Source organism: Rhopilema esculentum, unplaced genomic scaffold (genome assembly GCF_057945365.1).
Source record: "Rhopilema esculentum isolate cy_ngs unplaced genomic scaffold, ASM5794536v1 HiC_scaffold_26, whole genome shotgun sequence".
Lineage (NCBI taxonomy): Eukaryota > Metazoa > Cnidaria > Scyphozoa > Rhizostomeae > Rhizostomatidae > Rhopilema > Rhopilema esculentum.
The window spans coordinates 72633-87587 of record NW_028300837.1 but is presented as its reverse complement, the minus strand read 5'-3'; the positions used below and the strand labels follow the sequence as shown (position 1 = coordinate 87587).

At 37.2% G+C, this 14955-nt stretch overlaps 1 protein-coding gene across 2 annotated transcripts; it reads left to right on the top strand.

The window, feature by feature from the left end:
• Positions 1–14: 14 nt before the first annotated feature.
• Positions 15–13597, top strand: LOC135694752 (uncharacterized). Of its 2 annotated transcripts, none has more exons than XM_065213613.2 (11): positions 15–708; positions 2329–2398; positions 2621–2769; positions 4388–4469; positions 4826–4899; positions 5673–5800; positions 6718–6785; positions 7097–7173; positions 7762–7862; positions 12536–12624; positions 13299–13597. In XM_065213613.2, exons 1-11 carry the CDS (start codon positions 631–633, stop codon positions 13499–13501), a joined length of 1119 nt encoding a protein of 372 aa, XP_065069685.2. In that variant the 5' UTR covers positions 15–630; the 3' UTR covers positions 13502–13597. The 2 variants fall into 2 exon arrangements, with proteins under 2 accessions (XP_065069685.2, XP_065069684.2); XM_065213612.2 differs by having other exon boundaries at positions 12536–12633.
• Positions 13598–14955: the final 1358 nt, after the last annotated feature.

Genomic DNA, 14955 nt, shown 5'->3' with positions numbered 1-14955 from the left:
CAAACACTCTCACTATTTCACTTAGCATTGTCCAACTCCACCATTCATGTTCAGTAAATTTTGAGACCATCTGGCCATCTTGTTTAGCCAATGAACATACGGTGAATCAAAATTTAAGATTGTTTTGTTTCATTTAAAAATTTTTCGGTGAATATTATCTCAACTAATCAATGTTGGGGCCGTTTGGCAACCCTTCTAAAAAATGCTCATGGCATACCTTCGTACTAGCAACATTGTATGTATGCAAATGAGCTTTTCGTTCCACGTTTGTTGGGCTAGACGCTGGATAAAGATAAGTGATTTGAAGTTTCAAGCGGAGAAAAGGGAAAATTTTAGCCCCCAGTGTCCATCACCAACGCAAGTTCATGAATCCGTCGGGTCCGGGAGGAAACAGGGTATTGAGGCAGCAAGGGTTAACGTGTAGACTCGACCTAGCACTACAAAGTAATCTTCGCCTGAAACGAAGTGAAAAGATGGAGTGACGACATCGGGGCTTTAGGTACCCACTAAATCGTGATCTCATCAAGTTCAGTGCCAGCACAGAATAGTCATTTCTAGTCTCTGAGGTGCCAGTCATGGGATGCCCCGTCATCACAGCGAGACTGGGAAGCGCCAAAAACAAATTTCAAAATGGCCGGCGTCGATAGCTGGGAGAAGACTTTAAGAAACATTTTAACGGAAACAGAGGCGAATATTTCAAGTTACAAGGCAAGTATGAAACTGCAACACCATCATAATATTTAAGATCTTTGATAACGTTTGTGTTTACCGCGTGACTGAAGGAAATACATATATGAATCGCGTGAAACTATTATGGCGTCCATGGTTATGTTTTGCTCACTCACTCGGACACAGAACTGTGTGCTGGACTTCTTTTTGCACAGAATCTTTACGTTTACTTTCATTGCATACATCCGTCATTAAATTTCAATAAATAGCCATGTTACACATCAACGACTCTTAAAAAAGCAATAATAGAAATTGACACAGAGTTAGAGCATTGTCAATTCTTATCTTCGTTTGAGCCAAAAATGAATCATTAAATTGGAACTTTCATGTTAAAATTAGTCTGTGGCAAAATTTTCATATTTTTGAACAGTCAGACAGTAAATAACACCGATTACCTAATGTAGTTTTTCATGTACATTTTACTGGAATTTAATGCTGCAGTAACAACATTGACAATGCTGCAGCAAATTCCGACCAAGTCTTTGTTAAAGCTGTTGGGAGTAAAATAGACATGGGACAGGATGATCTAATTTATTACCATGCACAAAGTTTTCAAAGTTTGCGTCAATTTTGGTTTACAGAAAGTATTCTCATCTGGTTGGCTGTCCCTCGTTCTTATTTTCAGGAATTATGAAAAATGTTTATCTTAGCTTATCACCACTAATGATGTTGCTAATGTTTTTCTCTGAAATGTATAGCCAAAAGTTACATACTGTATTTTGATGGTAACTAGTGTCAGCTGCATAAAATTTTTATCTGTGCAATTTTCATGGACATGAAAAAGATCCCCTGCGCATCTTTCAAAGATTCCAATCTGGTAAACAGTGAGATGCAAGTTTGATCAACCTGAATCCAAAAATTATGGTTTGAATACAGATGAACTCCTTACACTCAAGAGGGTCTCTCTTAGTAGATAAAAGGAAAAGGAACTGTATAAAAGAGCATTCATCAGGCCTGGTCTCAAGACTTTCAGCAAGAGAGCCACAAAGAGCCCTCCTAGTAATTTCCAGACTAGCTGTTTGTATTCAAATAAAAACAGAAAAATTGATTTCAAGAGGAGCAATTTGCTTTTTAGAGCAATTTAGGAGAACAATCTGTAGCTCCCATCTGACATTTGAGAAGCACCTGGAGTAGAGCAAGAGCTAAATGGCTTATTCTCAAATGGCCAGGCCTGCTAAGGGGATGCTAAGTTTGTGTTCATTGTTGTTACAGATAAAATGAAAGGTGGAAATGAAGAGAATAGAATAAAAGACCTGATTACAGGGCCAAATTAAGTCTAGTAGTAGCACAGTCATGGCATTGGAAAGGTATTTTCAAGAGTTGAAAATGACTAGATGACCAATGAAAAAAAGTAATTTTGTTTGTTGTCACAAGCATACTTTTCAAAGAGAGTTTTGAATTATCACTTAATTAGCTTTTAGCAACAACAAAATGCAAAGGGAGGAAATGCTATGCAATTTGTTGTTGTTTCTTTCACTTTTTCCAATTTTTGCTTTATTTTTTGCATAATGTAGAAAATATATTGGAGCATATCTTGTACAATACTTTGCTGAAATAATGAATCATTTGTCTTTTTATTGTTTACACTTCAAATCATAGAGAAATATGAGCCCAAGATTCGAAAGCACTCCATTTTCTCAAAGATATTCTAATCCTGGAACAAGGGAAGGTATGTTTGCAAGATGAACTTATATATGAAATTCAAAGCTATCAACTCAAAATGAGTGCATGTTTACAGTTTCTTTATCATTGTATTCAATTTGCTGAATGTATTCAATTTATCGTTATTACTGATATATTTATGCTCATCTTTAAAGTCACACCCATATTTTTCTAATTAGCCATTCCACCTGAGATATCAAGCATTTCTTAATCCATAATCTTCCCTTAGGGTTATCAGCACAATTTTCTGCAAGTCCTGCAGGCTATAATCAACGAAAGCAAGTATTTCCAGATGGAATAAAACTGCAATCTGGTCAGTATGCGAGCAGTTCATCCTTGGTTTTATCAATGTCAAACAGAGTTGAGCAGCTTGAGCAAGTAAGATAAACTTACCAATGTGATAAAATTCATGGTTACATACACTATCCTAGCAGTCCTTTTCGTTTAGCGCGTGCGATCGCACCCGCACACGCCTGCACACGCGCAAGTTAAATTGCGCGTGCTTTTGACCACACGCGCAAACAGGTGTTTTGCAGTTTTCTGTTAAAGGGCCTCTCCAGCCAAATTTTGCACTTGCATTTTATTGGCAATTTTTATAAAGAAGTTGAGCCTGCTGATCACGAATTCGTTATTTGTTTTTCGATATTTTTTTACAGATATAAGCTCTTGCATTTCGATAATTTAATTGAATTAACCGACAAAAATTTTTGGTTTGGTGACACTGTGACGCAATTTTGACGTCACAGTGTATTTCCGATAGTCTCGCCTCAAACCGAATCGAACGACGGCGATTCGCAAATTGAACACTGCAAGTGATGGTACTCTCAGTTCTGTTCCACCAGCTTTTAGTTTGAGCATTTCAGACACCAATTCTGAAGCCTTTGGTTGTTCATCGTTTCTGGAGAACAACTGAAGTGACAATTTCCATTAATTATACGCGAGGGAAGAGCTGGAACAGGAACTGGAACTGGATGCAGTTATCAACGCGTGATCATGAGTCCTTCACGCTTCGGTGGAAGATATACGAAATTCATTGCGAACGAGAGCCGCACATTGTGACGTCAGAATGTCACCAAACTGATTCGGCTTTTGTCGTTTTTTTTCTCGGAAAGGTGCAACTTTAAAACCTTACAACTTCTAAACTAATTGGAATTTTTCAAAAACAATGACTTTGTCATAATACACGCACCAGATGCTAACTTTTAAGTCATTAAAAAAAATTTTTTTGCTAGAGAGGCCCTTTAACATCAATTTCCCATGGTCTCATGATTGTTTATCCTTTCCTATGTTACTTGATTCGCACTTTTGACCACAATATGATTTTTCCAATTTTTGGAAGTGATGTTTGGCTTTTGACTGAGTGCTCCATTCAACTTAGCGTCTCGTCTTCAGCTAAGTCGCCATTAGCATGTTAAGTGTAATAACTGATTTCCTGTCAAAACGTAATTAGGCCCTGAAAGCAAGTAGCTGTTGGAAACAATTTTTACTTGCTCTTGTAACTTTGGAGAGTGACGGCGACTTTTAAAAGATGGCTGCTAAGGGCAACCAATTGTATCAGGTTTGTACTTCAAATTTTCTTACAAGTGCGATCGCACGCGCAAATTTGTTTACATGTGCGATTTGCCACACACGCGTAATTTTGCTCACGAAAAGGACTGCCTAGCTATCAATTTGATGTAAATTGGTTTCAGCTATATTTGTGTTTTTTGCAATAGCAACAGCTAACTTTAGAGACTTGCCAGTTCTGTTCCAATGCATTTTAAAACTCTAATACTAGTAAGATGCTGGTTCCCTGTCACATCTTACTACTAGTAAGATTCTGGTTACTTGTAGCCACAAGGATTTTGTTGATATTAGCCAGTGATATTGTAAGTATGTGTTTGGATATATTTATGATTGTAGAAAATTTGCATAGAATGTCTTGTTTTCACATTGGGGCTATACAATGCAGAGGTGATGATAATGTTTGAAAAATATAAATTTTCTTTATTTTCAGTTAACAAATTCCCTAAACAACACAGTTTTATCGCTACAATATGAAAATAAGGTACAAAATGAAGAGGTGAAACGACTCAAAGGTAATCAATCTATTGTTATAGAGTAAATAGATATTTAATAATTCTGATTTTCTAGTAAGTGTTTTCTTTCCTTTTATCAGAAGAAAAAGGAACTTGAATAAGGTAGCTTTAGTAGGCCTGGTCATGATATTTTTAGCAGAGAAGCTGTAAACTGTGATTTCCAGACTAGCTGTTTATAAATAAGAAAAGAAAAAAAGAAAAATCGATTTAAAGAGCAATTCAGGAGAGCATTTTGTTTTAAAGAGCAATTCAGGAGAAAAATCCATATGCTCCCCTCTGGCAATTGAGGAGGGCCTGGAAGGGAGCAAGAGCTTTGGCTCTCCTCAATTCAGTGGTCGCTTTTGTTTGCCTTTCAGATGAACTAAAGCATCTAACAAAAAGACTTCATGAAAAAGGTGTCGATATTGCAACGGAGAAAAAATTGAAAATGGTATTTTGAAACTTGATACTTTTGCCTCGCTATTCAGTTATCACCAGTTTAATCCTCTATCTTGCTTTCATTCCTTTTTTTGCAGATGAAGGTTTAGTACTGAAAATACCAGGGGGTATTACTCCTAATTGGTGAAATGTCTTTTGAGATGAGCATATACCCAATTCTGTTGGCACAGAAGCACCATGGCCTTGGGTCCTTGTGACCAAGGACCGAGATACCGGGAGGCCGAGGGCCTTGACCCCCCCAAAATTCCTAAGTAGCACAAGTAAAATACTTTTATTATGTGAAATATGGCTATTGTTACACTTATTTATTAGGGCTGCCCCCTCCCCGAAACAAAAAGTTGTATCTCGATCTTTGCTTGTGACACTTAACGTCGAAGCAGATTTCGTAATAAATAACTGATCTGTCAGAATTGATACAAGGGATGGATGAAAAACATCGATAATTACCATCACTGAACAGGATAAAGTTTCATAGTGTCCAACTTTAATGCAAGAATAAAACATCGGAAATTGTACATGTGGGGAGAGCTTTGTATCCAGGTGTACCTGAATGTGACGTACAATAAGAATGAAGCGTTTTATTGGTTTCTTTCATTCTGACCAATCTGCGACCGCTTATCTCTCGTGTTGGATTCTATATGGAAGGTTAGGTGGTGCTTACTAGTTTAGCATAGGCGGACTGCCCTCTAGGCTGTTTATTGCTGTTCAATCACATCATTTTAATCATATCCTGAGTACTACTGAAAAATCAGTTTTGCCTTTCAGTGGCAGAGAGAAACTAGATCAGAGCTCGACACAATACGAAGCTTAATCAAAACGAAATCAAAAAGTGATGATTACAATGCTCTCAATGATGTTACTCTCCTTTCATTGTCAAAAGAAATTTCCGATAGGTACGTGGCTTGGTGATTTTTTATTGAACTCGTAGCAAGTCTCCTACATGATTAAGTATTCTGGAAAGTGATGTATGAATTAATGAAGTATGAATTAAGTAAACCATCTGTTAGATATGTTACGTAAATATAAATTATTTGTTTTGCTTCACTGGCCAGAATTGTTGATCAAAGTGATCTGTCAAAGGATATGCCTTCCACCCCGATCCCTTTTTACGACGGATTTATGGTCTTGAATCAGACGCTAAAAGAAGATTGAATTAAGCAAGCTAGTCAAAACTAATTCGCACCATGTTAAGAGAGAGTTTAATTAGCTTGAAAATTGGAACATATGATTATTTTGGAACTGTGGGAGTTTAGGAACTATAAAAGTTCTTTAACTATAAAGAACTATAAAGGGCTTCTTCCTGCTTGGAATTTCACAAAATAATTTACACATGATCGCGCTGACTATATTATCGGCCTTTTTACCTTTTTTTGAAGTCCAAATGGTTCTCCCATTTAGAAATACAGAAAGTAAAATTCTGGACAGACGTGGTCGTTTCTGTTAAGCCATTTTTAACCAGATTCTATTGGCTTAGGTTCTTTAAGGTTTTGCTCTGTGCTGAAAGAAAATTCAATTTTCTCTAGAATTTACAGAGAAGCCAATAGACAGAATTGACTAGTAAACAGGCATATTGTGCAGCCCACTGTCCTTCTTTGCTGGAATTAGTCAACTTTGCCACCACCTCTTTTTAATCAAATTAACTTTATTTTTGCAACGAAAAATAAACACATTTCTATCAAACAACGCGTTTTGGAGACAGTTTTGCAGTCCTGGAGAGATTTTTTCAAAGAATAAGGTGCTTTAAATCATTGTTGTGACTCATACAAATTTAATTTTAATTGTCCAGTGTTTGTCGTTTCCTTTTGTATAGCAAAAGACTACTTCAGGAAGAAACAGACATGCTCAGAAGGGAAACTGATAATCTAAGAACTCGCATTTGTGAGTATTTTCAGCCATATTTGCGCCCTTTCCAATAAAGAGTAACTAAGTTAGTTGATAGTTAACTATTCTGATAGTTATTGTAACTAAGGGATCTTTTTTGCAAATTCGTCTTAAAAGCTAAACAGAATAGATATCGATCCAAAGTTTTATCAGAGGCAGAACGAGTGCAACTTTAACCCAGACCCCTGGATGACGTAAATCTACTGGGTGTAAACCTCTCTTGTGGTATTATGACAGTTGCTTTCATAGATATTAGGAAATGGGATGCACACATCTTAAACCGTAAATGAATTTGTTTATTGTTTTAGTGAAACTGGAAAACGAGGTTACCGTTGTTGTTGGTGAATCAAAAGATCTTGGAATGCGTCAGCTTCGTCTAGAGAAAGTAGGTTTTACACAACTTTTTGTTGTAATTTTCATCATTTGCTTGATTCGCCCTCTTTTTTCATTTGACATCCCTCTTCTGGCATGTCATTATATTTCCTCTTTATAAATGACTGTAAGTACTCTTCCAACGTTGCCAAAAGATCTTAGATGTAAGCTCAACTAAACCCAACAGCATTTGCTATTCAGATTATGTGAGAACTCCTTTAATATCGTTGGATGGTCTGTAATGCTTTTTGATTAGCAATCACTTTCTTTTCCCAATGTACGAAGGTGTAGACACTTTTCAACTGCTTCTACCTGTTAGGATATACCTGATATCCTGCTTGTTTCCCGTCCGAAAAATTCCACATTATTGTATTTCTGCAGCTTGAACACGCAGATCAAATTGTAGACCCTGAAGATTAATTGCGTTTCTAGGGTGGATATAAACTGCGTTTCTAGGGTGCAATATTCAGTAAATCTGAGGCCCCTTTCATTATTCGAAGAGTCTCTTGTGTTGATGCTGATTTTTGATCCTGTACTGCTAGGGTACTATAACAAGTGGAAGATGCTCGCTAACGATTTCATCTCCTTACTTTTGATGCAGGATGTGTCGTCTGTGAATGATCAGTACAGAATGCAGTCACGGTCTTTCTCGAAGATTGACAAAGAATACACGATCATCCAGAAGGAAATGGATCGCGTGACGTAGGTCCTTTCAATCAATGCTTTTTTGACTGCTCATTTCGGGGGTCTCAGAGGCGGATCCAGACTACCGCCATTACCGCTCGAGCGGTAGTCAGATTATTCAAAAAATCATAGAAACAAGGATCATTTTCCTGTTTATCCTACTACTTTAATTAAACCATAGTTAAAAATTGAAACTATTTGATCGCGCTGCAAACAAAGCCTTTCTTCCTAGGAACATGCCTGAAATTTTCACAGAGATATTTTTTAATGCTTATCGCTCTGGAAATTGCGTGCCAATTGCCGAGCCACATGTTTGCAAATAGAAGGCTAGCATGGGGGGATGATGAAATCATGGCTTGCTAGCTAGGGGGGTTGAGTCGGTGTAGAGCGGATTCGAGCTGCACTGAGCGGTAGTCAGCCTGCCTTAACCAATCAAATCGTCAGAAATCACTGCCAACCTGGGAGGATGCATACAAATTTTGTTGACAACCAATGAACAACCGAGTTGACTACCGCTCAGATGGGGGGTTGAAGTAGTACTGCCGCTCAACGCGGCTCAAACGTTACAGAAAGATGGGGGGATGCCTATATATTCTGCAAGTGGGCAAACTGTAACTCCAAAGCCGATGTGACCCATTATTCTGTACAATACACAACTATTCGTAGGAATATATTTTAAAAGAATATTAAATTAAAAGTCAGGCCCACAATATTCGCCAAAAGTATGATTCTTTGTTTAACAAAAGTTGCTCTCAATAATTACAAATTTTATCTAGCTTTTTAAACTTGAAATTTCCAACAGGTCTGATTTTCATAAGTAATTGTCCGACTAAATGCGAGTTTTAGGCGACACTTCAAAATTCTGCCAAATGTATCTTTTTTTCTCATTCTATGGTGTTAGACAGGACATATAGCCTGACAATCTGACATTCAAGCTAATGTTTACTTTCTCAACGGATTCTGGTAGTAGAAAGTTCAGGCTTTCATAATCTGCCAGGTGACTTTTTTGAAAATGCCTGGATGTCACGTGACTGATGACGTCATTTAACGGTAAAAAGTCAGACAAAATCATCGCTAGCTCCTCACTAAAGGGTTATTTTTTAACGCAACTTACATATATTGACTCGTCTCATTGCAAGCTTTCAAATGATATATATTTAAGCAAGATTTGCCGACATAAGTATTTTCATTATGACGTCATAACAAATTTTGCATGACGTCATCAAATATTTTATTGTCATAAAATGATACGTTAGCATAATTTTGTTTTAATATGACGCTGGCTGTCAGCAAAAGCTTTTCTTCCAAATGTTTTTCAATTAAAATATTAGTATTTAGTTGATTTAAATTGAATTTGTGCCCACCGCAATAGCCAAAGTTCGAAACAGGTAGTAGTCACTTTCTGACGAGTGTGTCACTTCTTCCTCCGAAGTCGCAAAGTCTTGCTCCCACTCTGAACCGGACAATTATTTCTCTGCATCTGCATTTGACTGTTGCTAAGTCGGAAAATATCTTCGCACTATTATAGGTTGTCCAAGATGTCTTCGTACTATAGGTCTTTAGCGCTGGGTATGAAAGTGTATGATTTTCTTAATGGGTAAATTCATCTCCTGCGTCACCTTCATATTCTTGTGATGTAAAGGAAGCTCTCGGAGATGAGGAAGTTGCTTTCCTGTGAACCATTTAGACGGTCGAGTATGTCGTCCAAATTTCAACAGCAGGCTTTTGGGACATGTCTTGCAGTAGTTGCACCTAAACAGTGTCGCCAAAATAACCTTGTTAAGTTGATACAATTTAATTCTTTTCTGATTGAGTGATTATGGATCTGCTGGAATTGGGGCAGATGATTTTTTTCAGATTTGATAAATATCTTTGTCCCTAAATAGCTTTTATATGTTGTTCCACTATATTCTGCTGTTTCGCGAATGTCTTTGCTTTTGCGATAACTCCTTTGGAGAGACTTTTAATGATGACTTGTTTCTGGTTCCTCGTTAGCTTTTTTCACAGTAACCTTATTAATGTTGTGCTTATATGCAGTTGTCTCAGCCCACAATTCCATTAATCTGTGATAAAATACAGCAAATTTTGGAACCAAAAGTTTCAGCGATGCCTCAAATCTTGACGATTTGTTTGTTATTTATGCACATAAACCACTAATTTGTGGGTTTGCACTTCTGTGTTGCATGAACAAGCAGCACACATAAATCAGTATGTTTTGCAACAGCAACTACTTTTGCATCTTTCGAGTTACCATGCAAAATATTCTGGTTTCCGCCTTTTTGTGGTTACATCTTGGAGGGACTTCTACTTGCTTTTTGAAGTCTCCGATGCTTCTCCTCCTTAAGCTACGATAAATTGAATTGTCAGGGGCCTGTGACCCTCAGCGCTTCGAAAGAATTCGGGAGCAAGTCTCATAAGATTCTCTTTTTTTCATCAATGTAAAAATACTCTTCTTACTTTGGAGTATCTTTTGCTCTCCACTTTTTATATGCACTTGCCTTGTTGACTCTCTTTTGCCGTTAGCTTGCTCGTGTGCTGTTTCTAAATATTTAGCGTTGACTTTGTTTCCACTTTCATTGCTTTAGCCTCATAAGGAGGATTAGCACATCCATGAATGTTCTTGAACCAAACACTGAATGTTTCCTTGGGTTTGATGCTACGAACTCAGGCCGTCTCATCAAATCTCCATCTGGCGTTTTCGGGTGGCGTTTTTACAAAATGTTCTCACGGACTGATGACACTAGCGCTAACATGGAAGAAATATTTCAAAGAAATGAGCTATTTTGCTCGAATGGTAGGTTGTTGCTAGAAACGAAAGTATAGTCAGAAACTTAAGCTGCATTCTGGGGCACAAAGATCCAAGAAAACAGCGAAAGCAGTCTCAATAATGAACGAAGACCACCAAGCTTTCGTGATTGGCAAGGCTGCCTCTATCGAAAAGGCATTTTCATATCCCATCAAAACCATAACTCTAGTCTTGCAACTCCTGAAGGTGTACTGTGACAAGGAGATAAAGCTGTTCTTCTTAATTGCATGTGTAAGGAGCCAGATCCATATATAAATCCACCATCAGAAAAATGGCAGATGGAGTATTTTATTTATGAGATGGCCTTATTTCGCAGCAGAAGATAGCCTTATTGAAAAAAGTCATGCACCTTCAGCACATCGGTAGGACATCTTGGATAGCCTATATTGCCAAGACATTCTTCCGATTTAGTGTAACATTCAAATGCGGATGCAGAGAAATCATTGCCCGGTTCAAATATGGAGCAAGACTTTGCATCTTCGGAGAAAGAAGTGACTCACTCGTCAGATAGTAACGACTTCTTTATTTAAACTTTGGCTATTGCGGTTGGCACAAATTCAATTTAAATCAACTAAATACTAATTATTTTGATTGAAAAACATATGGAAGAAAAGCTTTTGCTGACAGCCAGCGTCATATTAAAACAAAATTATGCTAACGTATCATTTTATGACAATAAAATATTTGATGACGTCATGCAAAATTTGTTATGACGTCATAATGAAAATACTTATGTCGGCAAATCTTGCTTAAATATATATCATTTGAAAGCTTGCAATGAGACGAGTCAATATATGTAAGTTGCGTTAAAAAATAACCCTTTAGTGAGGAGCTAGCGATGATTTTGTCTGACTTTTTACCGTTAAATGACGTCATCAGTCACGTGACATCCAGGCATTTTCAAAAAAGTCACCTGGCAGATTATGAAAGCCTGAGCTTTCTACTACCAGAATCCGTTGAGAAAGCAAACATTAGCTTGAATGTCAGATTGTCAGGCTATATGTCCTGTCTATGTTGTAAATTTTTTTTTAGAATATCCATCCTCAGAATATTGAATAAGATTATTTATTTCTTCTCAAGCTTGTTTTAAGGATACATGAAATTTCAGTAAAGCACCGCTTGTCTCTTGAAAATGGTCTACATAAGAAATTATAGAAAGCAATAATCATTTTAGAAAACCGGGTGTGACCAAGAAATGGGTGTGGTCTAAAGGGTATGGTCGACCATCTATCTCATTTCGGTGGTAGTCAGATTTTTGGCTGGATCCGCCACTGGGTCTGGCTTTACGTAACACGTTATTTGTTGGTTCGACTTCTTTCGTTTTATCTACTCTCGGCCGGGTGCAGGGTGTTGCACTGGTCGAGCAGGATATAGGAAATTCAAGAACATTACACACTTTTTTAAATCATCCTTGAGGGGGCCAACATCAATATTTAGCCCCCCACTAAAGGAAACTCAAACCTAAACCAGATAGAGTACGTTTGTGCAGGGTGTCTTACTTGAGATTTTTTCTCTCTTACTGTGGACTATTTTATAAAAGAAGGCAGTATAAGAAAAATTAGGCCAAGATTTTTTGAAGGTAAGCAATTATGTTGGAAGAATGGGCGGATGAAGTTAGGTTAAAATGATTAAAAATCAAATTAACAATTGTTACAAAGTTATATTTTTGTTACAAATTATATTTTTGTTACAAGTCAAATGTATTAGATGTTTTCCTATCGTTTGCATTGCTCGAAGTTAGGATGGCTAGACAAGCCAAAGTAGCAAAGTAAGCTTAGGGACATTAATTGTCAAGAAACCTTTTAATTGGAGGCTTTTAATACGTTAGCCTCCCTTATTCTTCTGTCGAAAACATCCTGTCTAATTTTGAAAGTTTTTATTATAGTCACGAGATTGAGAAGATTTATCGAGACTTGAATAGCATTGGCAACCCAAAACATCAGAATCACTCGGAGGAGAGAGGACACAAGCGAAGTAGGAACAGTAAGTTTGATTTTAGAAGAACTTTCTGATTCCTTCTTGTTTTGTCTTTATAAGTCGTATTGAAAATGATCAGGGTGAGAATGATTCAACCAATAGAGCAGGGTGGGTTGGAATGCATTAAACGCCTTATAGAAAATCAGTCCTAAAGGAATTGATGTTACAAGACGCTGCATCAATGGCTGATTACCTCAAATCGATCGACATGCAAAAGTTGATTGAGAGAATTAATGTGGCAATAGTGCAGGTTTGCAAGACCCAATCCGACGTTCATGAAAAAAACCGTTGCCTATTGGTGAAGATTTTGTCTCCATGGAGACAGATATGATGGAAAATGCTGATTTTGTTGTCCAGTTTCTGAAATCAATGATGGTGCTCAAGAATGGATCTGGATATGAACATTAAAATTATCAAAGAATAGTTGATCTAAATGCAAGATGAATTGGAAAAATTGTGTCAGAAGAAGAGGTTTAGGTGAAGTGGTGAAGCCATTAATGCGCTTGGCAAATTGCTCACATGGCTTTGCTGGCAACCAGTGGCATTCCTTGCAAACACTTCCATCCTGATCCAGTTGCGGTAAACGACCGCCAGTGTTAAAACCTGTGATTAATATGGCTTAATTTTTGTTACTGACTGAGCTTTAATAGCATTTTTAAATTCAATTTTAGCAAAGAATTCAAAGCTCAAAAGTCCTAAAGATCCGGCGAAGAATTTTGCCCATGAAAATCGATATTCCGGCGAATTATTTGCAAACAGCCTTGATAACTTCTCAGATCTGTCAATACTGTCAACGGAGCTAGAAGATCTCAGTTTGAATACGTCACTGCAACTTTCAGATGAAGTAGATTCATTAGACCCTGAGGAATTTTAATGCTTTTGAATAAATTTTATCCTTCGATGTTTTTATCAAGTTAGCTACCGGTAATATATTTTGCGATTTTAGAAATCATTTAATGAGTTTCTTAAACATTCTCGTGATAATTGATAATGTTCTGCATTTTTACGAAAAAATCATAACTCGAGCCTCTGCCATTCTTATGCGGTGCTTCTAAGGTAAAAGAATAACTTCAGTCTGAAAAATTCCTTTTACCAATCTTTATTGAATCCTTATGTCGGAATTGCTATATTGCGCCCCATTTCTTTGCTCTTGTCACTCAAAGTTTGGCCTAGGCCGGGAAAGCGGCAAAGAATTTGTGACGTATATTGGGGCCTTGAGTCATGTGGTTTTATCCACATAAACGGCCAAAAGGCTGTAGTTGACTACGATTTAAACGAAATGATTTTCCATTTGGTAGCTATGAGGAGCAAACAATGAAGCCAAGTGAAATATGTACAAAAAAGGTCAATTATTACGGTTCAGATCACTCCCCGCCCTCTGTGAGCTCTGAGTTTTATCATCATCGGTGCTATGATGGCTAGGTCAAATAATCGCCATTGATTGAAGATCGCGGTTATGCGTTTTCTTGCTCCTCTGCTTGTGTTATACGCAGCACAATCCCAATACTATTGACTCTAAAATTAATGCTTTCAAGCCCAAAGGATGTGATGAACAAAATTCCAAAACTAAACTACAAGCATTATACTAATTTCTGAACCAACGATGCAAGGACACTGGATGGCCTAATTGCAAGTCAAACTTGACCTTACGTCGATATCTAAACCTAGCTACTATCAAATTGATACTTAAATACTGATACTTAATTATAAGCTTAAATCCAGGTCCCAGTACTGTGAAATATCCTTGTCAGATCTGTAGAAAAGCAGTTAAGTGGAAGCAAAAAGGGAATGCTGGTATCATGACGTTTGCTTAAGTAAAAATGATTTCCAAAATTTATTATTTCCAAAAAGAAGAAAAGACATTGGCAAGAGGCAAAAAATCTAACAAAGAGAGCGACTTATCTAGATATAGATCTCGATATTTGCTGATGACTGCATACTTTACAAAAAGACGTGGATGATATTCACAATGGTGCAAAGATAGGTTAACGAATCTTCATTTTGACAAATGTAAAACGCTTAGAGTGACAAGGAACAGATAGCCACCAGCTTATACATATATTATTTAGAAGAAATTGCGATTGCCCACGTGACGAAAATGCGAACTGCTACATACATGTCAACAGTCTGGGACTCGCATACGACAAGAAATGTCATTAAAATCGAATCATAGAATAGAGATTACAGAATAGAGAATAGAGATCGAATGAGGCTTAAGATCTGTAAAAATCTTGTTGAAATTCCTGTTTCCTGCTTCACTCGTGTAAACCTACATGGACGTCGTTCAGAGCAAGTCTTTGCCATCCCTTTTTGTAGAACAGATACCCT